The 27,997-nt window shown below is 42.0% G+C and overlaps 1 protein-coding gene across 3 annotated transcripts in view; it reads right to left on the bottom strand.

Annotated features, from left to right (window-relative positions):
* Positions 1–5,713: 5,713 nt before the first annotated feature.
* LOC126354226 (ankyrin repeat and zinc finger domain-containing protein 1-like) overlaps positions 5,714–27,997 on the bottom strand; it is a 103,916-nt gene continuing 81,632 nt past the window's right edge. For 2 of the 3 annotated variants that reach the window (XM_050003713.1, XM_050003712.1), the window contains 3 exons: positions 14,947–15,088; positions 14,692–14,865; positions 5,724–6,242 (listed from right to left, as the gene is read on the bottom strand). In XM_050003713.1, the coding sequence (XP_049859670.1) occupies positions 6,045–6,242; positions 14,692–14,865; positions 14,947–15,088 (514 nt within the window). In that variant the 3' untranslated portion in view covers positions 5,724–6,044. Of the gene's footprint in view, positions 6,243–14,691; positions 14,866–14,946; positions 15,089–27,997 lie in introns of all 3 variants that reach the window. The other variant, XM_050003711.1, reaches the window with a different exon arrangement.

Below are 27,997 nucleotides of genomic sequence, written 5' to 3'. Positions count from 1 at the left end.
GCAACCAGGCTGGCTGAATATGAATGCAGCTGGAGGACGCAGAATTCTGACTGCATTTGCTGAGCGTGTACTGAGTGGGGGTCACAACTACCAACCAGTGTCCTTTGTACTTCACTTAGCAAACAAAGGCCATAAACTCAACCTGCTGGAAGCCCTGGGAATTAACAAACATCTTGCTCACAGTCCAGATCTAATCCTAAATGATGAGACACAGCTCAACACCTCCTCTCTCCTAAACTCCTAATCTCTGTTGTTCATTACTTCTCACACTCTCTTTTCCTACTTATTCCCAGTTTCCTGTATTCATTAAGTTCTTTTGCTTTATTCAAGTTGTCTATGTATTCCATATAACTGTATTTTCAATTGTTAAGGCTGGCTTTCTACTGGTACTTGTATTACTGCCCACCTCTTGTAGTTGTCTCATCTAATATTGTTTATCTTTTACTTGGTTCATTTATTTAATGCAAACTGTTACATAGCGACAGTTTTGAATATAATGTTAATGTTAAAGTTTTATTTATTTAATCGTATGGCTTCCTGATCATGGTGGTCAATTGTTTACTCTCACTGACATCAATCTGAACAACAGTTCTGAAAATCCTTGGAATTCTTTTAGGATAACAAATGATGAAACCCTCCAAAATTTCAATGCCAGCCTGCAAGAGATAGACTGAAGTCCAGTTTTGAATGAAACAGATGTGAACAAAAGGTATAATACAATTCTGAATGAATTTATGTCTATCTTAGAAGCCACATTTCCCAAAAAAAATAACTGGAAACAGTCATGCAAGCTCTGTCAATAAGTCAGGATCACTGCAGGAATAAAAACATCCTGCAGAACAAAGAGGATGCTATATTATTCCTTCAGAACATGTAATGATCCAAAGAAATGTCAGCACTACAGACTTTACTGTAGCTTCCTCAAGATGGTAATAAATGAGTGAAAAATATGTGCATTAGGTGTGAAATTTATAAGTCTGATAAAATAAAAACAATTTGGAATGTAATAAAGCGGGAAACTGGTTAAAAAAAAAAAGGGGAACAGGACAGCCATTGAAATTAAACAAGGTACCAATATTGTAAAGAAATCTGAAATGGTTGCAGAAATCTTCAACAGGCACTTTTTGTCAACAGCAGAGACGTCAGGCTGTAAGGTTCTGTGGACGACTCATTGGCTCTTCTACAGAAAGCTATCAGTAATAGACCCCCACAATTATCCTTATCTCATGTTACAGTAAAAGAGATTCAAAGCATTATTACCTCATTAAAAAATAAAAAAGTATCACAAATCCAGTCGCACAACTGAGACGATACCCCATAGGTCCGCAGCTTGATTAGAAGTCGCTTGTGAGGAGCGGTGTCAAAAGCTTTCCGGAAATCTAGAAATACAGAATCAACTTGAGATCCCCTGTCGATAGTGACCATTACTTCGTGCGAATAAAGAGCTAGCTGCGTTGCACAAGAGCGATGTTTTCTGAAGCCATGCTGATTACGTGTCAATAGATCGTTCCCTTCGAGGTGATTCATAATGTTTGAATACAGTATATGCTCCAAAACCTTACTGCAAACCGACATCAATGATATAGGTATGTAGTTAAATGGATTACTCCTACTACCCTTCTTGAACACTGGTGCGACCTGCGCAATTTTCCAATCTGTAGGTACAGATCTATCGGTGAGCGAGCGGTTGTATATGAGTGCTAAGTAGGGAGCTATAGTATCAGTGTAATCTGAAAGGAACCTAATTGGTATACAATCTGGACCTGAAGACTTGCCCGTATCAAGCGATTTGAGTTGCTTCGCAATCCCTAAGGTATCTACCTCTAAGAAACTCATGCTAGCAGATGTTCGTGTTTCAAATTCTGGAATATTCCATTCGTCTTCCCTGGTGAAGGAATTTCGGAAAACTGCGTTCAATAACTCCGCTTTAGCGGCACAGTCGTCGGTAACAGTACCATCGGCACTGCGCAGCAAAGGTATTGACTGCGTCTTGCCGCTTGTGTACTTTACATACGACCAGAATTTCTTCGGATTTTCTACCAAATTTAGAGACAATGTATCGTTGTGGAACCTATTAAAGGCATCTCGCATCGAAGTACGAGCCAAATTTCGCGCGTCTGTAAATTTTAGCCCATCTTTGGGATTTCGCGTTCTTCTGAACTTCGCATGCTTTTTCCGTTGCCTCTGCAACAGCGTTCGGACCTTTATTTTGTACCACGGGGGATCTGTTCCATCTCTTACCAATTTATGAGGTATGAATCTCTCAATTGCTGTTGCTACTATATCTTTGAATTTGAGCCACATCTCGTCTACATTCGCATAGTCAGTTCGGAAGGAATGGAAATTATCTTTTAGGAAGGCTTCTAGTGACACTTTATCCGCTTTTTTAAATAAAATTATTTTGCGTTTGTTTCTGATGGATTTGGAAGAAACTGTAGTGAACCTAGCTACAACGACCTTGTGATCACTAATCCCTGTATCAGTCATGATGCTCTCTATCAGCTCTGGATTGTTTGTGGCTAAGAGGTCAAGTGTGTTTTCGCAACCATTTACAATTCACATGGGTTTGTGGACTAACTGCTCGAAATAATTTTCGGAGAAAGCATTTAGGACAATCTCGGAAGACATTTTCTGCCTACCACCGGTTTTGAACAAGTATTTTTGCCAACATACCGAGGGTAGGTTGAAGTCCCCACCAACTATAACCGTATGAGTGGGGTATTTATTTGTTACGAGACTTGAACTTTCTCTGAACTGTTCCGCAACTGTATCATCGGAGTCTGGGGGTCGGTAGAAGGAGCCAATTATTAACTTAATTTGGCTGTTAAGTATAACCTCCACCCATACCAATTCGCACAGAGTATCTACTTCGACTTCACTACAAGATAAACCACTACTGACAGACACAAACACTCCACCACCAATTCTGCCTAATCTATCTTTCCTGAACACCGTCAGAGACTTCGTAAAAATTTCTTCAGAACTTATTTCAGGCTTTAGCCAGCTTTCTGTACCTATAACGATATCAGTTTCTGTGCTTTCTATTAGCGCTTGAAGCTCAGGGACTTTTCCAGCGCAACTACAACAATTTACAACTATAATTCTGACTGTTCCTTGATCCAAGCACGTCCTGTAATTGCCATGCACCCTTTGACATTGCAGCCCACCCCGTACTTTCCAGAGGCCTTCTAACCTAAAAAACCGCCCAGTCCACGCCACACAGCCTCCGCTACCCGTGTAGCCGCCAGCTGAGTGTAGTGAACTACTGACCTATTCAGCGGAACCCGAAACCCCACCACCCTATGGCGCAAGTCAAGGAATCTGCAGCCAACACGGTCACAAAACCGTCTGAGCCTCTGATTCAGACCCTCCACCCGGCTCTGCACCAAAGGTCCGCAGTCGGTTCTGTCAACGATGCTGCAGATGGTGAGCTCTGCCTTCATCTCGTAAGCAAGACCGGCAGCCTTCACCAAATCAGATAGCCGCTGGAATCCAGAGAGAATTTCCTCAGATCCAAAGCGACACACGTCATTAGTGCCGAGATGTGCCACCACCTGCAGCTGGCTGCACCCTGTGCTCTTCATGGCATCTGGAAGGACCCTTTCCACATCAGGAATGACTCCTCCCGGAATGCACACGGAGTGCACATTGGATTTCTTCCCCTCCTTAGCCGCCGTATCCCTAAGGGGCCCCATTACGCGCCTAACATTGGAGCTCCCAACTACCAGCAAGTCCACCCTCTGTGATTGCCCGGACCTTGAAGGATGAGAATGATCCTCTGAAACAGGGCAGGCAGCTGCATCTGGCTCAGCCAGAGACAATGCCTGAAACCAGTTTGTCAGACGCACCGGGGAGGCTTTCTGATCAGCCTCCGGAGACGCCTTTCGCTGCCTGCCACGCCTTGGAACGACCTCCCAATCAACCACAGGCGAGGGCTCAGCCCCACTGAGGGCAGCAACCGGGGCAACCACAGCGGCAGTCCAATCTGGGGACAGACGGGATGAGGTTGACATCCCCGTGATACCCAAGTCCGGCTCCCCACAGTGGTGCCAATTGGCAACAGCCTCAAGCTGCGCGACCGAAGTCAGCGCCAATTGCAGCTGTGAGCGAAGGGATGCCAAGTCAGCCCTCATCCGAACACAGCAATCGCAGTCCTTGTCCATTCTAATCGATGTTGAACAACAGTTACTGAAACACGAGTCCGTGCCTAGATAACGCAAGCGAAACACGCAAAGAATGTATCAACTAACCTGTACAAATGCCTAACGACTGCGCTACAATCTGCTGAATTTACGATTACAGTAACTAAAACTCGAAATTGCACCTCCTATACGAAACTCACACGCAATTTAAATAAGAATCTACCAAGTAAACACTAACGCACGATGCTACAACTGTCAAATACTACAATACGCCCGAAATATAAGAATTAAACAATGCAAGTACCCATAAACACGCAAAGAAATTAATTAAACTTTCTAACAAATAAGTAAGCTAGGGTTATACGACTTGCTCCTGCAGCTGCTTATCCAACGGCGGCAGGGAGCACAATGGCTGTGACCAACCGACACTGGCCGTTCAAAACAAAAACAGAAGACAGACAACTACGCAAATTTACACTATTCAGGTACTAAGGCGGGATTGTCATTAATTAAACTGACACACACAGGTCTCAACAGTTCAGAATGCATCGTCTATCATGAAATAAAACCTCTCAAAATTATATTCCTGTGCATACACCATTTGCACTTACAAGTCACATCTTACTATACATTTCAACTACATCAGCAAACCATCCGGTGTACCTAAAAATAATGAAAACTATATCTATGAACAATGTTGAATACAGGGTTATAAAATAATCTCAACATGAAAGAAAAGCTCAGATCAGATAAATATTTTCAGAACACAACCACCCTTCAATCACATATTCACCAAATTGTGGAATTATGTTGTTTTTGTTTACTACTTTTAGGATAATATTTATAAATACTACATTGTCAGTAACAAAAATAACACAAAAAAGTATCACTTATCAAAATAGCAATGAGCTGAATAATAATCAAGTTTTGTGTGGTACTATATTTCAATTTATTTTACTATTCTTTCTATTAATGCCTCAAATAAGCTAATATGGGAAGGAAAGGAAGATGGAAGACTGGAGTTTAACATCACATTGATGTCATTAGAGATTGTAGTGGCAGCTCAGCTGATAGTGGTATAGAAAGATATTGACTGTGGCTTAAAGGAATCATCCCAGCCTCTGTCTGAAGTATTTTATGGAAACAACAGAAAACTTACACTTAAATGTCTAGGCAGCAACTTAAATCACACTCCCACTAAACAGAAACCCCATCATATTACTGTATGCACCATCTTGCTTAGTAAAAATACAGAGAAATTTATGATAATTTAAAATAGTCTTTGGTGTGCCTGCATAGTGCTTCTAAAACAGTTTACCATTTGTCACGCTCATTTTATAGATGCGATAATATTGCAACTCATACATATTGATATCTAAAGGTCACTAATCAGTTCTTTTCCTCCTATTAGGAAACTGGAGAAATACTTGATTTTATACAACTTACAAACAAGATAAACTAAATATTAAAACAGAGTTCCACAAAAAACATTTAAAACTCTTCAATAATAATGTCATACTCATTTATATTAAGAAAATAATAAGGTATGGGAAAATAACATACAATACTTTGATAATGTTTGTTTTAAAACCATTTATTCCACTCCAATGATTTTGTTTCTGGTTCCTGACTGGTTCCTGACTTTTTCAGTTACACCACAATATAAAAACATGTATAAAGCTTACGTATCATATCTGCTTAGTACATATTGAATAGATTCTTTAATAAATAACTACTTGAAAATAATGATTTTTCCTTTGATTTCCTACAATTATATCTCATACATAAAATAGCGAAAATATTTAAAATCACGTGTTTCTAAAACACAACATTTTCTGGATTCTGGCAGCTACAAATGCTGTTGTACAAAGGATTAAATGATTGCATTTCGCTGCTGGACTATCAAGATTTACCAGTAACCTTTACACTGATACGATGTTGTTTAAGGCACTCAATGGAACAGAATTTATACATGTTGTATTCAAATGGGGTACAGCCAGTGATATCTTTTGCACACTGAAAACAGCGAGAGATTGTTGGAAGAACTCCTCCGTTCTTCTCTGCATTCAACAGCATTCTGCGCTCTGCTGCCAACGCACACTGTCATTGACAAAAGGAAATTGAGTATGTCATGCACTGAAAACAAAAACACTGTGAGGCAGAGTAAAAAGTTATTCTGAAAAGTGTTTGAATCATTTTCAGCTGATGGAAGAAGGTGGAGATGCAAGCAACCTGGTTTCTGACACATTAGCATTCAGTAGCAATGGACATTATTGCAGCACAGCATGGGTACTGTCAAGGCATTTTACCAAAACAGTGGTTCTTATGTGCAGCCCTGTCATGCTTTCCACACCTATTTCCAAATTAATTGCAATCTATTGCTGCAATATTCCTGTGGGAATAAAAAGTGGTTTAAAAACTTCATCAACAACAATAAAAAAGCCTGGAAAACCAAATACAGTGTGTGCTCCTGAAAACATTGAGCAAGTATGAGTTGTACTTGAAAGAAGCCCACATCACGTAGCTCAACAGTATGGCACTGCACTTGGGATTTCCAAGAGAATAATTAGGCGGATTTTTTACAACAATCTACACTAACATTCTTAAAAGATTCAAATTATTCAGGTTCTTGAAGATGAGTTGGTGAAGACATGCTGAATTTAATGTATGAAGACAGAAATACTATGAACAATTTATGAATGAGTGACGAGGCCTGTTTCCATTTGTCTGGTTACATGAACATGCAGAACTTTAGGTTGTGGATTGATGTGAATCCTACAACAAGAACTTCAGCAGCCTCCTCATTCCACAAAAGTTGCTTTGAGGTACATTACATGTTCATCAGGAATCATAGGCACCTGGTTTTCCAAAGATTATCTTGGCAGTTATGTGACAGTGACTTCACAAAGACATGCAGACATTTTGGAAAACTTTTTTACTCCACAGCGTCCTCAATATGTAGCAAATGAGGGAACTTTTTTCCAGCAAGATGAAGCAATCTTTCCCGTGGCAAGAGTAAGCATGAATATCATTAATGCTTTGTTTCGAAATCACCTGATCTCTCAAAACAGGGTTACTGCATGGTCTGCCTGGTCAGCGGACTCAGCAATGTGCAACTTGAGGGTTAGCTGAAGAGTAAAGTTGAAGCACTGAATGAATGACTGAGAGGAGGTGTACCATATCCCATTGGAAAAGCTGTGGAATGAAATGAATAACTTCAAGTCTTGCGTGAAAAATGTCTAAGTCTGAACGGACATCATATTACTGGATTTATTTTTAAAACTTAGTTACATTTACTTAATTTTCTTAAACGAATTTTTACGTAATATGAGGAGGTAAAAGTAAAATTTGGAAACATTAATCGAATTTCTTCTGCAGATTTTCAAAACTACTGTTTACTCGGCCTCACCACTTAGTAAAAAGTACACAGTTACTCCTAATATGCAGGCTGTCATATAATATTTTCACAAAATTACAGGTTACAGAACATTCTTTAATGAACAAAGATTCTTCAGTCTGATTCAGTGTTGGAAAATTTGATGTTCAATGTTCCAAAATACAGGTAGAAAATTGTAAAAACTAAAAACAATACAATATTTTCTCAGTAAAATAAATATATATTTTAGCAGCAAGATGATTATATCTATTTAAAAGAATATTAGAGAGTCACGAACCAATTTTGTAGCTTTTATCACAGTATGAAAGCTCAGCAATAATGAGACTCTTTAGACGCAAACAAAATAGTGAAATGTGGCTAATGATCTCACTGTTCATGGGACAATCTTACTTTCATCACTTTTCTTTATCCTAGTTCTCGCCCTTTCCCTTGCTCTCATGATCCCCTGCTTCTTCATATTCAGAAAGCATACATCGTAGGAGGGAATGTCAACCAGATACAATTTGAATGTTTGAAGTTATTTGTGTTACCTGTAGACTCTTCACAGAAAAAAGTAAGTGGTCAAAGCATTTTTATGATCAAATACTTCACTGTCTTCTATGACATACTAAGGTACAGTGACGGATACTGTAAGTCATTTCTTTTTGTAGGTTGTTGTTGTTGTTGTTGTTTTCAGTCCTGAGACTGGTTTCATGCAGTTCTCCATGCTACTCTATCCTGTGAAAGCTTCTTCATCTCCTAGTACTTACTGCAACCTACACCCTTCTGAATCTGCTTAGTGTATTCATCTCTTGGTCTCCCTCTACGATTTCTACCCTCCACGCTGCCCTCCAATGCTAAATTTGTGATCCCCTCATGCCTCAGAACATGTCCTACCAACCGATCCCCCTACTTCTAGTCAAGTTGTGCCACAAACCACTCTTCTTCCCAATTCTATTCAATACCTCCTCATTAGTTATGTGATCTACCCATCTAATCTTCAGCATTCTTCTGTAGCACCAAATTTCGAAAGCTTCTATTCTCTTCTTGTCCAAACTATTTATCGTCCATGTTTCACTTCCATACATTGCTACACTGCATACAAATACTTTCAGAAACGACTTCCTGACACTTAAATCTATACTCTATGTTAACAAATTTCTCTTCTTCAGAAACGCTTTCCTTGCCATTGCCATTGCCAGTCTACATTTTATATCCTCTCTACTTCGACCATCATCAGTTTTTGCTCCCCAAATAGCAAAACTCCTTTATTACTTTAAGTGTCTCATTTCCTAATCTAATTCCCTCAGCATCACCCGATTTAATTCGACTGCATTCCATTATCCTCATTTTGCTTTCGTTGATGTTCATCTTATATCCTCCTTTCAAGACACTGTCCATTCCGTTCAACTGCTCTTCCAAGTCCTTTGCTGTCCCTGACAGAATTACAATGTCATCGGCGAACCTCAAAGTTTTTATTTCTTCTCCATGGATTTTAATACCTACTCCGAACTTTTCTTTTGTTTCCTTTATTGCTTGCTCCATATACAGATTGAATAACATCGGGGAGAGGCTACAACCCTGTCTCACTCCCTTCCCAACCACTGCTTCCCTTTCATACCCCTCGACTCTTATAACTGCCATCTGGTTTCTGTACAAATTGTAAATAGCCTTTCGCTCTCTGTATTTTACCCCTGCCACCTTCAGAACTTGAAAGAGAGCATTCCAATCAACATTGTCAAAAGCTTTCTGCAAGTCTACAAATGCTAGAAACGTAGGCTTCCCTTTCCTTAATCTTTCTTCTAAGGTAAGTCGTAGGGTCAGTATTGCCTCACGTTTTCAAACATTTCTATGGAATCCAAACTGATCTTCCCCGAGGTCAGCTTCTATCAGTTTTTCCATTTGTCTGTAAATAATTCGTGTTAGTATTTTGCAGCTGTGACTTATTAAACTGATAGTTCAGTAATTTTTGCATCTGGCAACACCTGCTTTATTTGGGATTAGGATTATTATATTCTTCTTGAAGTCTGAGGGTATTTCACCTGTCTCATACATCTTGCTCACCAGATGGTAGAGTTTTGTCAGGACTGGCTCTCCCAAGGCCGTCAGTAGTTCCAATGAAATGTTGTCTACTCCGGGGCCTTGTTTCGATTCAGGTCTTTCAGTGCTCTGTCAAACTCTTCACGCAGTATCGTGTCTCCCATTTCATCTTCATCTATATCCTCTTCAATTTCTGTAACACCATCCTCAAGTACATCACCCTTGTATATACTCCTTCCATGTTTCTGCTTTCCCTTCTTTGCTTAGAACTGGGTTTCCATCTGAGCTCTTGATATTCATACAAGCGGCTCTTTTCTCCAAAGGTCTCTTTAATTTTCCTGTAGGCAGAATCTATCTTACCCCTAATGAGATAAGCCTCTACATGCTTACATTTATCCTCTAGCCATCCCTGCTTAGCCATTTTGCACTTCCTGTCAATCTCATTTTTGAGACGTTTGTATTCCTTTGTGGCTGCTTCATTTACTGCATTTTTATACTTTCTCCTTTCATCAATTAAATTCGATATTTCTTCTGTTACCCAAGGATTTCTACTAGACCTCGTCTTTTTACCTACTTGATCCTCTGCTGCCTTCACTACTTCATCCCTCAGAGCTACCCATTCTTCTTCTACTGTATTTCTTTCCCCAATTCCTGTCAGTTGTTCCCTTATGCTCTCCCTGAAACTCTGTACAACCTCTGGTTCTTTCAGTTTATCCAGGTCCCATCTCCTTAAATTCCCACCTTTTTGCAGTTTCTTCAGTTTTAATCTACAGTTTATAACCAATAGATTGTGGTCAGAGTCCACATCTTCCCCTGGAAATATCTTACAATTTAAAACCTGGTTCCTAAATCTCTGTCTTACCATTATATAATCTATCTGATACCTTCTAGTATCTCCAGGGTTCTTCCATGTATACAACCTTCTTTTATGATTCTTGAACCAAGTGTTAGCTATGATTAAGTTATGCTCTGTGTAAAAGTCAATCAGGCGGCTTCCTCTTTCATTTCTCTCCCCCAATCCACATTCACCCACTATGTTTCCTTCTCTCCCTTTTCCTACTCTCGAATTCCAGTCACCCATGACTATTAAATTTTCGTCTCCCTTCACTACCTGAATAATTTCTTTTATCTCATCATACATTTCTTCAATTTCTTCATCATCTACAGAGCCAGTTAGCATATAAACTTGTGCTACTGTAGTAGGCATGGGCTCCGTATCTACACTCCTGGAAATTGAAATAAGAACACTGTGAATTCATTGTCCCAGGAAGGGGAAACTTTACTGACACATTCCTGGGGTCAGATACATCACATGATCACTCCGACAGAACCACAGGCACATAGACACAGGCAACAGAGCATGCACAATGTCGGCACTAGTACAGTGTATATCCACCTTTCGCAGCAATGCAGGCTGCTATTCTCCCATGGAGACGATTGTAGAGATGCTGGATGTAGTCCTGTGGAATGGCTTGCCATGCCATTTCCACCTGGCGCCTCAGTTGGATCTGCGTTCGTGCTGGACGTGCATTCCACGTGAGACGACGCTTCATCCAGTCCCAAACATGCTCAATGGGGGACAGATCCAGAGATCTTGCTGGCCGGGGTAGTTGACTTACACCTTCTAGAGCACGTTGGGTGGCACGGGATACATGCGGACATGCATTGTCCTGTTGGAACAGCAAGTTCCCTTGCCGGTCTAGGAATGGTAGAACAATGGGTTCGATGATGGTTTGGATGTACCGTGCAGTATTCAGTGTCCCCTCGACGATCACCAGAGGTGTACGGCCAGTGTAGGAGATCGCTCCATACACCATGATGCCGGGTGTTGGCACTGTGTGCCTCGGTCGTATGCAGTCCTGATTGTGGCGCTCACCTGCATGGCGCCAAACACGCACACGACCATCATTGGCACCAAGGCAGAAGCGACTCTCATCGCTGAAGATGACACATCTCCATTCGTCCCTCCATTCACGCCTGTCGCGACACCACTGGAGGCGGGCTGCACGATGTTGGGGCATGAGCGGAAGACGGCCTAACGGTGTGCGGGACCGTAGCCCAGCTTCATGGAGATAGTTACGAATGGTCCTCGCCGATACCCAAGGAGCAACAGAGTCCCTAATTTGCTGGGAAATGGCGGTGCGGTCCCCTATCGCACTGCGTAGGATCCTACGGTCTTGGCGTAAATCTGTGCATCGCTGCGGTCCGGTCCCAGGTCGACGGGCACGTGCACCTTCCGCCGACCACTGGCGACAACATCGATGTACTGTGGAGACCTCACGCCCCACGTGTTGAGCAATTCGGCCGTACGTCCACCCAGCCTCCCGCATGCAAACTATACGCCCTGGCTCAAGGTCCGTCAACTGCACATAAGGTTCACGTCCATGCTGTCACGGCATGCTACAAGTGTTAAAGACTGCGATGGATCTCCGTATGCCACGGCAAACTGGCTGACACTAAAGGCAGCGGTGCACAATTGCTGCGCAGCTAGCGCCATTCGACGGCAAACACCGCGGTTCCTGGTGTGTCTGCTGTGCCGTGCGTGTGATCATTGCTTGTACAGCCCTCTCGCAGCGTCCGGAGCAAGTATGGTGGGTCTGACACACCGGTGTCAATGTGTTCTTTTTTCCATTTCCGGGAGTGTATCTTGGCCTTATAATGCGTTCACTATGCTGTTTGTAGTAGCTTACCCGCACTCCTATTTTTTATTCATTATTAAACCTACTCCAGCATTACCCCTATTTGATTTTGTATTTATCCCTGTATTCGCCTGACCAAAAGTCTTGTTCCTCTTGCCACCGAACTGCACTAATTCCCACTATATCTAACTTTAACCTATCCATTTCCCTTTTTAAATTTTCTAACCTACCTGCCCGATTAAGGGATCTAACATTCTACACACTGATCCATAGAATGCCAGTTTTCTTTCTCCTGATAACGACGTCCTCCTGAGTAGTCCCCGCCCAGAGATCCAAATGGGGGACTATTTTGCCTCCGGAATATTTTACCCAAGAGGAAGCCATCATCATTTAACCACACAGTGAAGCTGCATGCCCTTGGGAAAAATTATGGCTGTAGTTTCCCCTTGCTTTCATCCGTTCGCAGTACCATCACAGCATGGCCATTTTGGTTAGTGTTACAAGGCCAGATCAGTCAATCATCCAGACTGTTGCCCCTGCCACTACTGAAAAGGTTGCTGCCCCTCTTCAGGAACCACACGTTTGTCTGGCTTCTCAACAGATACCCCTCTGTTGTGGTTTCACCTATGGTACGGCCATCTGTATCGCTGAGGCATCAAGCGTCCCCACCAACGGCAAGGTCCATGGTTCATGGGGGTAGGATAATAGCATAATATTTATGAATGTTGCTGTTATTAGAAGAAAAAGAAAAAAAAATATTGATGGAAGTAGTGCAGGTATGGAAGGTGATAGGGTGAATTATCAGATAGGTTAGAGAATGAGTTCCTGTTTTTGAAAGTACTGATGATTAGCTCCCTACTAATTTTCACAGTACAAAGGTTTTCAGCAAGTCCCCCTTGACATGAAATTCAATACCGTAAATCTTCACAAATTCAAACAAAAATTGATAACACATCAACTGATGTATCCCCAAGCTGTCACCCATGACATAGCCACCAACCAGTCATGTATAATGGGTTGCTGCAGTGCCGGCCTGCTAACAACTTTCCTATTGAGACTGAACAAAAGCAATTTGACAGTCACACAGGGTTGTTTACAACTGAACTCACAGCAGCCGCCATGGTACTGTGTGGCACCAGCCTCACTGCCAGAGGCATAAGCATTACTACAAACAGCACTGTCAGCACATTACTACCTGGCTTCTGTGAGTCATATGCTTACACAGGTGTATTTACATCAGGTGGGTACTTAGGATGTCACCCGATTGCTCTGCAGCGAGTTCACACTGTCTGCTTATGGCCGCTGCACCTGGCTGCCCATTAAACGGAGTTCACACAAGCTCACACTTACGGCACACTCTGTACATTTCGATGAGCCAAACTAGGTGCATCTCCCCACAGTGTTTCACTGACTTTATCTACTCTTGAGCACTAAAGTTCACTGTCACTGATGGCCTCATGAGTTAGCAGCCCACACAAAGTGGTGGAACTCATGTTTTTAACAATGGAACACTTTCATTTTGAGAATTTATTCTCCTCATTGCCAATGACTGTGTGACCTGCTGGTGTGTGTGTGTGTGTGTGGGGGGGGGGGGGGGGGGGGGCGCATGCACACATGTGTGAGCTCTGGCATGACGAAGGATTTATTCAGAAAGAGCTAGCAAGGTCCCCCCCCACCGCCCCACCCCTCCTCCTCTTTTGTGTCTACCTGCTGACAAATCAATGCTTCTGCTGTTCACTGAGTGGTCTTTACTCCTCAATTATCGACACTCTACCAGAATTTTACCATTATATTTTTCCAACCCATTGCTTGATAAAGTTATGAAGAATTATGTAAGGATGGAAAGTGGTATATCTGATGTTACTCATTCATCTTGCTTAGATGAGAAAGCTACAGAAAAATTTAGGTACAAAAACAGGCCACTTGTTGGGGAAAAAAAAATTACAGGCACAAGAAAAATAAATACTGTATCTGTTCAAAAAATTCTGGAACATTCATAGTTTCATGGCAATGGTGTGTTGGAGCAAAATGTGGTTGGCATCCCTGCACATGCCTGTGTTTAATGTGTAACTGCCAGAAGTTTCAGTGATGCAAGTCAGTTAGTTATTGTCCAGTGCCGTATTGAGCAGAATGTTGCACCGCACAGTTTGTGAATTTCAAGATGGCAGAGTTACAGGAGCTTTGTAGTGGTGGTGGAGCTTCACTGTTGCATTAAATACACATACTGACAGAAAGAGATCTGCACCACTCATTCAAAAATTCTGGTATGACTCAGCATTTTTATTATTACGTATTCTTAGGGCATTTAACATATACAAAAGACACAAACAGCAACCCATACTGACTCATATTTTAATCTGCAATTACACCTGCTGTTTTTGTTGTATTACTATATAGTGGAAAAGCACTTTTAGAAATTTGCTTCACTGTGGTCAATAACACACAGAAAAAAGTTCAATAACTGGAAAAGAATATAATTTGTTCTTAGTAATACCTTTTCTCTGTCACTAAGGCGCAAAAATCTCTCCTTTTCAGCCTCTTCTTTTTTTATTTTTTCTTCTTCCTGCTTCTTAACTTTCTCTCTTTCTCTCTTTAGCTTTCGTTGCATTCGACGTTTTTCTAGCATTTTCTTTTCTGTTTCATCTGTTAATGGACCTGGTATCTGCGACTAAAATTTAGGTATCACACTTGTTATTTCCAGTTTAAGTGTTAATTGTAAGGTATGAGTAACATTTTTGTAGCGATTTACCTTTCTGTAATTGTATTTATCAGGAAACTCTGCATAAAACTGCCTGAATACATTTTTCGTTTCTTTATTGTAAGATACAACATATGGTGTTTGCAACTTTTTATTTTTATGACATGGATCGGATCCAGCAGACAACAGCATCCTGCAACATTTCAAATTAATGTTGCCAAAGAATCTGTGGATCATACAATTAGTACTTTTTCTTCCATTCATTCACATCTTCTTTTACACACACACACACACACACACACACACACACACACACCGAGACCTATTTTTATTTATTTATTTATAAAATTGAGCTTCTTTCTTCAGAATGCATAAGACCTTTCCAAGTTATCAGTTGGTAGCCTAGAAGCCTGAAATTTACTCACTCACTCATTCAACACTTTCTCTCTCTCTCTGATGCTGCTGTTTTCAACCAGGAAGATAAGGAAGTTACATCTCAAGTGAAACTTGATGCTGAAAACATTAACTGATGACAACAAATGAGGCAGTAACAATAAAAATGTATGAACAAAAAACTGGGATGATATGAAGAGCAAAATGTAAATCTAAATAGAAGACTGACTACTCTGTCTCTGTAAATTAATACTCCCACAAATATTGTAATTAAAAGAGAATATTTACACATTCAAGTAAGCATATCTCAGCATGTGAAAATAACGAAAAGGATTCAAACCTTGTTCTTAAGCAAACTGAGAGACTTATGAGTCCATTCAGGAAAGGTTTAAACAATGGAGGAGTAGTGATGGGAGTAGAGATGAGAGTGATGATCAGCTTTTCTGAGTGAGTACACTTAACATTTTGCCAGTAAAGAAATGTTATAATTAAAGGCACCTAGAAAACAAGCTGTCAAAGTACTGCTAGAATAGTAAATTAATGGAAGAGAATGTGGGAAATGCACTACAAAGTAATTTCTTAACTTGGTGGATATGAACAATGTATGCTGAGCTTAGCATATCTATCCAGCTATAAGATGACCCTGAATATACAATATTCCCACCGGTTTTGAAGATGCTTCCTGAGAATTTTCTTATGTGTCAAAAATTCTTGCTAATAAACACAATCCTACCGTCCTCTGTACCAGTTATCACATAACTCTTCAGACTTTCCATGCACACACGTTGAATATATGGTGCTCAGATCTACTATGGTCCAGTGGCAGACTTGAAATCAATATATTCAATATCATTTCTATTTGCTAGGCTGTTTGGGCAACACCAATCAGATTTCTGTTTTGAGCTAATGTCAAAAGTTACAGTCAATAAAATTAAATGCAAACTTATCATCAACACAAAGGTTGGTTTGAACACCACCGTGCTGTATTAGGCATGGTTCTATTGGATGTGGATGCCCTTGCTTTCATTCGACCTTTGAAATGACTCAGCCAGTTGCAAGTGACCCACAGTTTAATACAGACTCCAAACTGCAGTGTAACTAGGAAGTAAGGAAGGAAGATTGGGTTTAACATCCTGTCAACATCGAGGTCTTTAGAGACAGAGAACAAGCTCGGATGTGTCAAGGATGGGGAAGGGAAACTGCAGCACTGAAACTAGCAATGAATGATAGAAAAGAATCCTAAGATCAAAGGAGGATCAAACTCCACATCTTTGGATTTTAAAACTGGTACTCAATCATTGGACTGTAGTGGGAAAGATGAATGGTTGACTTCAGTTTATTGGAAGAATTCTAAGAAAGTGTGGTTCATTTGTATAGGAGACCGCATATAGGGTGCTAGTGCAACCACTTCCTTTAGTACTGCTTGGGTGTTTGGGATCTGTACCAGGTCGGATTCAAGGAAGACATCAAAGCAATTCAGAGGCGGGCTGCTAGATATGTTACTGGCAGGTTCAAACAACTTGCAAGTGTTATGGACATGCTTTGGAAACTCAAATAGGATTTGCTGAAGGGAAGGTGGTGATGTTTCCAAGGAGCACCATTTAGAAAATTTAGAGAACCGACTGGATTTGTAATTTCCTCTCAGAGAGGTCACAGTTCGTAGTGATAGATGGTAAATCATCGAGTAGAACAGAAGTGGTATCTGCCATTCCGCAAGGTGGTGTCATGGGCCCTCTGTTGTTCCTGACTTACATAAATGATCTAGGTGATAATCTGAGCAGCCCCTTTAGACAGTTTGCAGATGACGCTGTAATTTACCGTGTAGTAAAATCATCAGATGATCAATTCCAATTACAAAACGATCTACAGAGAATTTCTGTATGGTGCGAAAAGTGGCAATTGGCAATACACAAAGAAAAGTGCGAGGTCATCCACATGGGTACTAAAAGAAATGCAATAAATTTTAGGTATACGATAAATCGCACAAATCTAAGGGCTGTCAATTCAACTAAATACCTAGGAGTTGCAATTACAAGCAACTTAAATTGGAAAGACCACATAGATAATATAGTGGGGAGGGCAAAACAAAGACTGCGCTTTATTGGCAGAAAACTTAGAAGATGCGACAAACCCACTAAAGAGACAGCCTACATTACACTTGTCCATTCTCTGGTGGAACATTGCTGCACAGTGTGGGATCCTTACCAGGTAGGACTGATGTAGACATTGGGGGGTTGCAAAGAAAGGCAGCTCGTTTCATGTTATCGTACATTAGGGGTGAGAGTGTCACTGATATGATACGCGAGTTAGGGTGGCAGTCACTGAAACAAAGGCAGTTTTTTTTGCAGCGAGATCTATTTACGAAACTTCAATCACCAACTTTGTCTTCCGAATGTGAAAATATTTTGTTGACATCCACCTACATAGGGAGAAATGATGATCATAATAAAATAAGAGAAATCAGAGCTCGAATGGAAAGATTTGGGTGTTCCTTTTTACTGCGCACCATTCGAGAGTGGAATGGTAGAGAAATGGTATGAAAATGGTTTGATTAACCCTCTGCCAGACACTTACGTGTGAAATGCGGAATAACCGTGTAGATGTAGATTAGAAGTTGACTGCAGAATGATTCTGTTGCTTCCACCATAAATTGCACGGAAGGAGCATGAAGATAAGATATGAGAAATAAGGGCTCATATGGAGGCGTATAGGCAATCATTTTTCCCTTGTTCAACTTGTGAGTGAAACAGGAAAGGAAGTGATTAGTAGTGGTATGGATACCCTCTGCCACACATTGTACCGCTGGTTCTGGAGTATCGGTGTAGATGTAGAATGTCTGGCCCAACATACTTCTATGAAAGTGAGACATAGGTCATTTACAAATGAGAAAAAAAAGTGAGATTGAGATAGGTGAAATTATATTTCTTAGGGTTATGAAAGGCTGTACAGAGCAGATAGATTAAGAAAAAGTGACGCTGGGAGGGAGTTAAACATATTTAAACCAAGTAACGCAATTACAGATGACAGAAGAAACCAGAGTGAACATCTCAACACAGTGAACAGTGGCAGATTACTTTACAAAGTCAGAAATTATAACTGATTGATTAAAGAAACCTGTTAAGTCTAAGGAAGAGAAGGGCATGGTAACAGGCAAAGGGATAATACTTGGAAGTGTGTAAGAAGAAGAAGATGATGATGATAATGAAAAGCCAGATGGAATGTCAGTAGATGTGTTTGATTTATCAGAACTTCACATGGAATCTTATAGATACATAAATGATGTGGTAATGTCTACAAAAGAGAAGTCAAACACTGTAATGTTTGCTGACGGCACAAGCATTTTAATCATGGGTGCAACAGTAGACATACCAGAGACAACACAAATGATAGCTTATTATAACTGGTTCACACAAACAGTTTAAGTCTTAATATCAGAAGGCTCATATGGAGAAGTTTTGAACAAGGAAAAATAACTTCCTAGTACTAGAAGTAGACATTAATGGTCATACATTAAATAAAACACAATGTGTGTACCTTCTTGGGGTTCAGTAGGATGATAAATTTAAATGTAGTCAATACATATATAAACTATTCAAGAAGCTTAGTTCAGCATTTTTATTCGTAGTTATTATATTGACTAAAGAGAAGATTGTTAACTTATTTGGTATACTTAGACTCCATGCTGCACATGAAATTATCTTCTGGGACAGTGCAGGTCAAGTAAAAGAAGTATTTACTCAACAGAAGAGACCAGTGAGGACACCGTATAAAGTAAATAACTGCACAACCTCAAAAGGCCTTTGTGAGGATTTTTTACTTCTTTTTCTCACTTCCCAGTATATTTACTCCTTAATGGTTTATGTTACTGACAATAAAAATCAGTTTTGGGTGAAATATGTTTTGCGTAACTACAATACAAGCCAAACAAGTAGTTTTCATGTAGACCTTCTATTCTTATCTAAGGTACAGACTGGAAACACGTACCCGAGTGTAAAAGTGATCAACAAACTCTCATCTAATATATAGTAAGAAACTGTAAATTCCCACCAACTGAATTTGTATCGTAACTGATTACAAATTATCTGATTATCTAGACTCAAGTATTGAAAAGTTCTGTAAGCTGTATGACAAGCTACAGTTCACTGTAAAGCTACATGACGAGAAGGGACATATTGTACACAACTCTACATTTATACTTTAAGTACCTCTTTTCTTTGTAAGATATCAACAAAATCAAGTAAATACAGCTTGTAATACTTCAGACTTTCTCGACAATATGTTGACATATTGAATAATCAGGTCTTTTGCCAGTTGTTCACGTCATTCTCGAATAATACTTCAATGACATGGCTCGCTGTCTTCTTTAGGTGATCCCCGAGTCTGGTCCTTGCTCGTGCTCTGACTGCTGTCCAGGTCCTCTGGTTTGGTTTGGTTTGGTTTAGGGTGCAAAAAACAACTGGGATCATATGCGCCCAATTCAAAAATCTATAGAACACGAAGACAGAGAGGAGATAAAAAACTACTATACGTCAGTCCCAATTGACATAACAGAAGACAGTTAAAAACAGGCATGTGGAAAAAGAGCTAAAAAAGACACTGTACAGAAACAGAGGTCCAAAACTAAAAATTAAATGGCCTTCGCCATATTGCTTTGGTGGATAAAAAGTAAAATGCCCGTGCGCCATTTGCTAAAACGGCAGATAAATCAGAGGGCAAACCCAAGTGGGTATGTAAACGGTTAAAAAAGGGGCATTTCATCTGGACGTGGTGGACAGTTAAAACTTGGGTACAATTTGTACAAAGTGGTGGGGTAGTGTCACTTAGCAAATGACGATGACTAAAAAGGCAATGCCCAATACGCAGCCGAGTTAAAATAACCTCCTCCGGTGGGAGGACCGAGAGGAAGTCATTCAAGCCGCTGGGAGAGGCTTAATAAGCCGGAGCTTATTCCTGTGAGGGGAGGACCACTGGTGATGCCAAAGGGGCCCCACCTCCTGACAGATGGCAACACAGAGATCATCGGAGGGAATACAGCCACTCGCTGCTGAGGTACAAGGACTGCAGCCTTGGCAGCAGCGTCAGCAACCTCATTTCCTGGCAGACCAACATGACCAGGAACCCACAGAAACATCACACTGACTTCACCAAGAGTGAGCAAGTGACAGTTTTCCTGGAACTGCTGTACTAATGGATGGGCGATGTACAGCACACACAGACTTTGAAGGCCACTGAGTGAGTCTGAGCAGAGGGCACAAGTGAAAAGGCTGTGTCACTGTATGTGCTCTGTGGCCTGATACAAGACTAAGAGCTTGGCTGTAAATACTGTGGAGTGTGCCGGAAGCTGATATCAAAAGACATGGGTGCAAATGAAAAAGGCATACCCGACCCCACGGTCAGTCCCGAGAGCCATCAGTATATAAAGGTACTATCGCGATGTTCCATGCGGAGGTCGTGAAACTGAAGGCGATAGGCTGAGGCTGGAGTAGTGTCCCTAGGAAGCGAATTAAGGACAAGGTTAACATGGACTGTTTCACGAAGCCAAGGTGGTGAAGGGTTCACACCAACTGGGAAAGTTGCAGGTAGCGTGTCGATGCCCCAGGAGTAAAGACAATCAAGACATCACTGAAGACGTTTCTCAGTGAGACAGGTCCTTGGAGAACTGGAATAGATGGCAAAATCATCAACAAAAAGGGAGCCAGAGATGCCCAGCAGAAGACAGGCCATTATAGGGTTAATGGCGATAACAATGAGGACGACACTCAGGACAGAACCATGAGGCATACCATTTTCCTGGATAAAGGTATCTGACAAGGCAGAACCCACACGCACCCTGAAAACACGATCTTTTAAAAATGCCCAAAGGCAACAGGGCAGGCGGCCGTGGAAGCCTCACATGTAAAGAGTACGGAAGATACCAGTTCTCCAGCAGGTGTCGTAGGCCTTCTCCAAATCGCAAAGCATGGCCACAGTCTGGCATTTCCGCAGAAAACCATTCAGACATGGGTGGACAAAGTAACGAGATGGTCAACTGCAGAATGCTGCACTCGAAATCCACAATGTGCATTCGTCAGTAAATTGCAAGACTCGAGCCACCGTGCCAGGTGGACATGAATCATACATTCCATCACCTTGCAAATGCAGCTGGTAAGAGAGATGGGGCGGTAGCTAGAAGGAAGGTTTTTGTCCTTACCGGGCTTAGGTATGGGTATGACAGTGGCTTCACACCACCGTCCAGGAAATGTGCCCTCTGCCCAGATGCGGTTGTACATGTTAAGCAGAAAGTGCTTGCCCGCAAGAGAAAGGTGCTGCAACATCTGAATGTGGATGGCGTCTGGTCCTGGGTTGAGGATCAGGATGAACTGAAAGCATGATCGAACTCCCTCATAGTAAAGGTGGCATTGTAGCACTCACGATTTGGAGAAGAAAAGGGTGTCATCCGAGCCTCCTCCGCTCTTGTCCGATGGAGGAAGGCAGGGTGATAGTGGGAAGAGCTCGAAACTTCGGCAAAATGGTGGCCCAAGATGTTGGAGATAGCAATAGGGTCCACAGTAACACTGTCTGCTACTATGAGGCCACAAATTGGAGAATGGTCCCAGAGAGCCGTCGGAGGTTGGCCAACATGACAGAGGAAGGGGTGGAACTGTTAAAAGAACTAGCAAATGAAATCCAGCCAGTTGGTTTCCTATCCTGGAGAACGTGACGACACTTTGCACACATCTGTTTATAATGAATACAGTTTGCCATTGTAGGATGACAGTTAAAAACGCGGAAAGCATGTCCCCGTGCGCAAATTGCATTGCGCCTTGCCTCAGTCCACCAAGGGACTGGGACACGACGTGGTAAAGTGGTAGTGTGAGGAATGGAGCATTCTGCAGCAGTAAGGATATCATTGGTGAGACATTACACCTGGTCATCACAACTGGGGAAATCTTGTTATTCAAAGGTCACCAGGGAGAAGTAAAGCTGCAAGTCTGCCTTAGTAAGCTGCCATATGGGCATGCATGCAGATGGGGCACAATCCAGCAAACAGGGAGCACACAGGAAACGGTTGCTCGATTAGGTGTCAGAAAGAATGGACCACTCAAGACGATGGGCAAACTGGGCAGTGCAAAAGGATAGGTCCAAATGGGAATAGGTGTGCAAGGAGTCAGAAAGAATAGTGGCAGTGTTAAGTCAGAAGAGGTTTAGTTGGTAAAGGGCAGCCAAGACGGCATCTCTCTGACAGGTCCTCGGAGAACCCCAAAGGGGATGATGCACATTAAAGTTACCAAGTAGCAAAAATGGGGGAGGTAGCTGCCCAATAAGATGAAGGAATTCTGCCCTGGTGACATTGAATGATGAAGGGACATAAGTGGTACCGAGGGGGAAAGTCAGGCAGTGAAGGTAAAGGTGAACTGTAACAGCTTGAAGGGGGGGGGGGGGGGTTGCAACCTCTGGTGTCATGCCCATCATCTGTGCTCTGTTTCACCTCCTCCCTGTGCCATCTTTCTATCCTGCGATTGCTACTGCCTTGGGCATCCTCTAGTTGTCTTAGGTATTGGATGTGACATTCTCGAAGGGCAGGCTTCCTGGGTTGCACTTCTCGTCGGGCGCTCCAGGTGTTTCATCTCCTTCATGAAAATGATCAGGTGTTTAGTTATACATCCGCTACTGTTGGGCTGGTCTAGTGTTGTTTCACCTCGGCTCGGTGGTTGCTGGTGCTCTATCCAAGGGCCACTTTCTCCAGTCCCATTTCCTGCCGGACAATGTGAATAAAAAGACCAGGCTCTTCTGAGAGAGACAGGCCACCCTGAAAAGATAGAAAGAAGCTGAGCTCAAAAGCATCAGTGTCACCCAGACTGTATGGACTGCCCAAAGTTTTCAAGGATGGGATACCGTCAGCAACATTGGCATGGCTAACTAGGGTACAGCTATGTATCTGAAGAATATGCTTTCACCACATGCAGGGAAATGTGTATACTACATTCAGAACTCAGAGGACTTCCTACAACATTTTACCAAGCTGCACATCATGGACTCAGACATTATGAACAGTTCGGATGGAGTGTCCTTGTTCACCTGGATTCCACTGAATGACTCATTCATTCTCATTGGAGAAAAGGTCACTAGGGCTCTCCTGGACTTATTCAGGCACATACTGATCTCCACGTACTTTCTATATAGGGGTCAATTTGATGAGCAAACTGAAGGGATGCGATGGGCAACTCTCTACCATCAGTTGTGGCCAATCTTTTTATGGAAAGATCTGAAGAGGAGGCACTTACATAAGCCACACATCAACCCAAATGCATTCTTGGATATATGGATGACACCTTTGACATTTGGCTCCATGGCACGGAGAAGCTGGACCACCTGAATTCACGCCAACCTAATATAAAATTCACCACAAAATTGGAGAAGGATGGATTACTACCATTCCTGGATGTACTAGTTGAGAGAAAGGCAAGTGGCACCTTCGGGCATAGTGTTACTGCAAACCAACACACACTGACATACACTATGTGATCAAAAGTATCCGGACACCCCCAAAAACATACGTTTTTCATATTAGGCGCATTATGCTTCTACCTACTGGCAGGTACTCCATGCCAGAGACCTCAGTAGTCACTGGACACTGTTAAATAGCAGAATGGGGTGCTCTGCACAACTCACAAACTTTGAATGTGGTCAGGTGATTGGGTGTAACTTGTGTCATACATCTGTACACCAGATTTTCACACTCCTTAACATCCCTAGGTCCACTGTTTCCGATGTGATAGTGAAGTGGAAACATGAAGGGACACGTACAGCACAAAAGCTTACAGGCCGACCTCGTCTGCTGACTGACAGAGACTGCCGACAGTTGAAGAGGGTCGTAATGTGTAACAGGCAGACATCTATCCAGACCATCACACAGGAATTCCAAACTGCATCAGGATCCACTGTAAGTACTATGACAGTTAGGTGGGAGGTGAGAAAACTCTGATTTCGTGGTCGAGCGGCTGCTGAAAAGCCACATATCACACCAGTAAATGCCAAACAATGCCTCGCTTGGCGTAAGGAGCGTAAACATTGGACCATTGAACAGTGGGAAAATGTTATGTGGAGTGACGAATCGCAGTACACAATGTGGCGATTCGATGGCAGGGCGTGGGTGGGTACGGAAGATGCCCAGTGTATGTCATCTGCCAGTATGTGTAGTGCCAACAGTAAATTTTGGAGGCAGTAGTGTCATGGTGTGGTTATGTTTTTCATGGAGGGGGCTTGCACCCCTTGTTGTTTTGCGTGGAACTATCACAGTACAGGCCTACATTAATATTTAAGCACCTTCTTGCTTCCCACTGTTGAAGAGCAATTCAGGGATGGTGATTACATCTTTCAACATGATCGAGCACCTGCTCATAATGCACGGCCTGTGATGGAGTGGTTACACGACAGTAACATCCATGTAATGGACTGGCCTGCACCTGAATCCTATAGAACACCTTTGAGATGTTTTGGAACACCGACTTTGTGTCAAGCCTCAACTGACCGATGCCTCTCCTCAGTGTAGCACTCCATGAATAATGGGCTGCCATTCCACAAGAAATCTTCCAGCAACTGATTGAATGTATGCCAACGAGAATGAAAGCTGTCGTCAAGGAGGGCCAACACGATATTGAATTCCAGCATTACGAATGGAGGGCACCACGAACTTGTAAGTCACTTTCAGATAGGTGTATGGATACTTTTGATCACGTAGTGTCTCTACAAGCCAATATTTGCCACCATTCGGCGCAGGACTCTTAATACATTGGGCACAGATCCGTTCAGATCCTTTGGTAACATCTATAGAACAAACCGCGTTTTGAAAAAATGTACACTCTTTTAAAGATATTCAGAAGGCAGTTCCCCGGGTGCTGCTCTGCTAGAGTGTCCAGAAGAACAGGAAGAGACAAATATGCTGGACCATCTCTTTCAAAATTAGCAGAAGTCTCTTGAAACACAACATCAAAAGTATATTTTGGCCATCTGCTATAATTGGGGCACTGCTGGGGAATATAAGAGATGGCCCAGGGCTATGGAAGACAGGTATTTACAAAATACCATTCCAGTGTGGGTGGCCAGAGCATCAGGTCAGTGGACATCAGGTGAAAAGAACACCAGAGGCATAATAGACCTAGAGAGGCAACCAAATCAGTAATATCAGAGCACTGTCTAGGACTCGGTCACTCAAAGAATTACAATGACACCAAGATTGTGACACATACTCCAAGATACGGGTTGTTGTTGTTGTTGTTGTTGTTGTGGTCTTCAGTCCAGAGACTGGTTTGATGTAGCTCTCCATGCTACTCTATCCTGTGCAAGCTTCTTCATCTCCCAGTACCTACTGCAACCTACATCCTTCTGAATCTGCTTAGTGTACTAATCTCTTGGTATTTCTTTATGATTTTTATCCTCCACACTGCCCTCCAATGCTAAATTGGTGATCCCTTGATGCCTCAGAACATGTCCTACCAACCGATCCCCCTTCTTCTAGTCAAGTTGTGCCCGAAATTTCTCTTTTCCCCAATTTTATTCAATACCTCCTCATTAGTTATGTGATCTACCCATCTAATCTTCAGCATTCTTCTGTAGCACCACATTTCGAAAGCTTCTATTCTCTTCTTCCCAAACTATTTATTGTCCATGTTTCACTTCCATACATGGCTTCACTCGGTACAAATACTTTCAGAAATGACTTCCTGACATTTAGATCTATACTTGATGTTAACAAATTTCTCTTCTTCACAAATGCTTTCCTTGCCATTGCCAGTATACTTTTTATATCCTCTCTACTTCGACCATCATCAGTTATAGTGCTTCCCAAATAGCAAAACTCATCTACTACTTTAAGTGTCTCATTTCCTAATCTAATATCCTCAGCATCACCAGATTTAATTTGACTACATTCCATTATCCTCGCTTTGCTTTTGTTGATGTTCATCTTATATCCTCCTTTCCAGACACTGTCGATTCCGTTCAGCTCTCTTCCAAGTCCTTTGCTGTCTCTGAAGAAATACAATATCATCGGCGAACCTCGAAGTTTTTATTTCTTCTCCATAGATTTTAATACCTACTCCAAATTTTTCTTTTGTTTCCTTTACAGCTTGCTCAATATACAGATTGAATAAAATCGGGGATAGGGTACAACCCTGTCTCACTCCCTTCCCAAACACTGCTTCCCTTTCATTCCCCTCGACTCTTCTAACTGCCATCTGGTTTCTGAAAAAATTGTAAATAGCCTTTCGCTCCCTGTATTTTACCCCTGCCACCTTCAGAATTTGAAAGAGAGTATTCCAGTCAACACTGTCAAAAGCTTTCTCTAAGTCTACAAATACTAGAAACGTAGGTTTGTCTTTCCTTACTCTATCTTCCAAGATAAGTCGTACGGTCAGTATTGTGTTCCTGTATTTCTACAGGCACGGCGTCATAAAAAAATTCATCAAGATCAAGGTCACTGGGAATCTTGTCAACCATGACATTAGATACCAGCACTCAAGCTTCTGAAAGCACAACAAAGATAAAACTAAGATTTCTTTGAGAAATGTAAGCAGAGAATGAGAAAACAGCCCATGGACACTACAGACTGGCTGAACAGTAGCAGACACAGAACCAAGCACCTGACCGTTCCCACAGCAGAGACAGAAAACTTGGTGTACCTGATGAGAAGTATAACAGCAGAGGCTTGCCCAAATAGGTGAGGACTTCACACACAATGCCCAAGAGAACTGGAGGACGGCCAAAGTGGCAGGAATCAGTGGATAGGTAGCCTGGCATGGTGTGGATGTGAAACAGAGCAACAGACAACAGGCATGACACCAAAGGAGACCAAGATACGTGTAGACTGCGGTCAGAGTACCAGGGGCAAGAGAGGGCAACTAGATCTGCCCCTGGCAGATGGAGTGCCTGACACAGTATGGGCCAAAAACAGAGCGTCCAACACCATCCTGGCATAAATATGGACCCAATCCCCCCATGGACCAGTCTCAGTGATCACTTGAAGAAGACAGTGATTCACGCTGTTAAAATATCATGTGAGAATGATGTGAAGAATTTGCAGAAGACCTGATTATTCAACATGTCTCAAATGTAAGGTTTCAAACTGATCTTTCCACATTATCAAAAAGTGGTACATGAGGTTAAAGGAATCCACAAGCGTCACAGACAGGTCGAGTTCTGGGTATCTGGGCAAAAGTGGTGCAGGTATAGAAAAGGTGAAACACCACTTATCTGGAGACCAACCAAATCAATCAGTCAAGCATTTTCCCAGTTGCAACTATCACCAATCATAGTGCACAGGGTGCTACACAAGAGACTGGAGCTTTACGTCTACAAGGTTCAATTGCTGCAAATGCTTCAACCTGCAATGCATCTGCAACTGATATTCTGAATTACATTGACAATGATACAGACCATCTAATATGTGATGTTCACAGATGAATCTTGTTTTTGTGTGTCCGGAAGGTAAACCAACACAATGTGAGGATCTTATTCTCCGAGAACACCCACTTTAGGATGGAAACTGTGCATGGCAGTCCAAAGGTAAATGTGTGGTGTGGTCTGCTTCATGACTGTGTGGCTGGATTGGTTTTCTTTGTAGTGGAGTCAACAACCTTCAACTGTTTATTTGGCACGTTGAAACAGTTTACATTTCCATAGATATAATAACTGCAACTTGACATCATGCTACAGCAGGATGGTGCCCCTC

This window comes from Schistocerca gregaria, chromosome 3 (genome assembly GCF_023897955.1).
Source record: "Schistocerca gregaria isolate iqSchGreg1 chromosome 3, iqSchGreg1.2, whole genome shotgun sequence".
Classification (NCBI taxonomy): Eukaryota; Metazoa; Arthropoda; class Insecta; order Orthoptera; family Acrididae; genus Schistocerca; species Schistocerca gregaria.
This window is presented reverse-complemented; position numbering and strand designations above follow the sequence as displayed.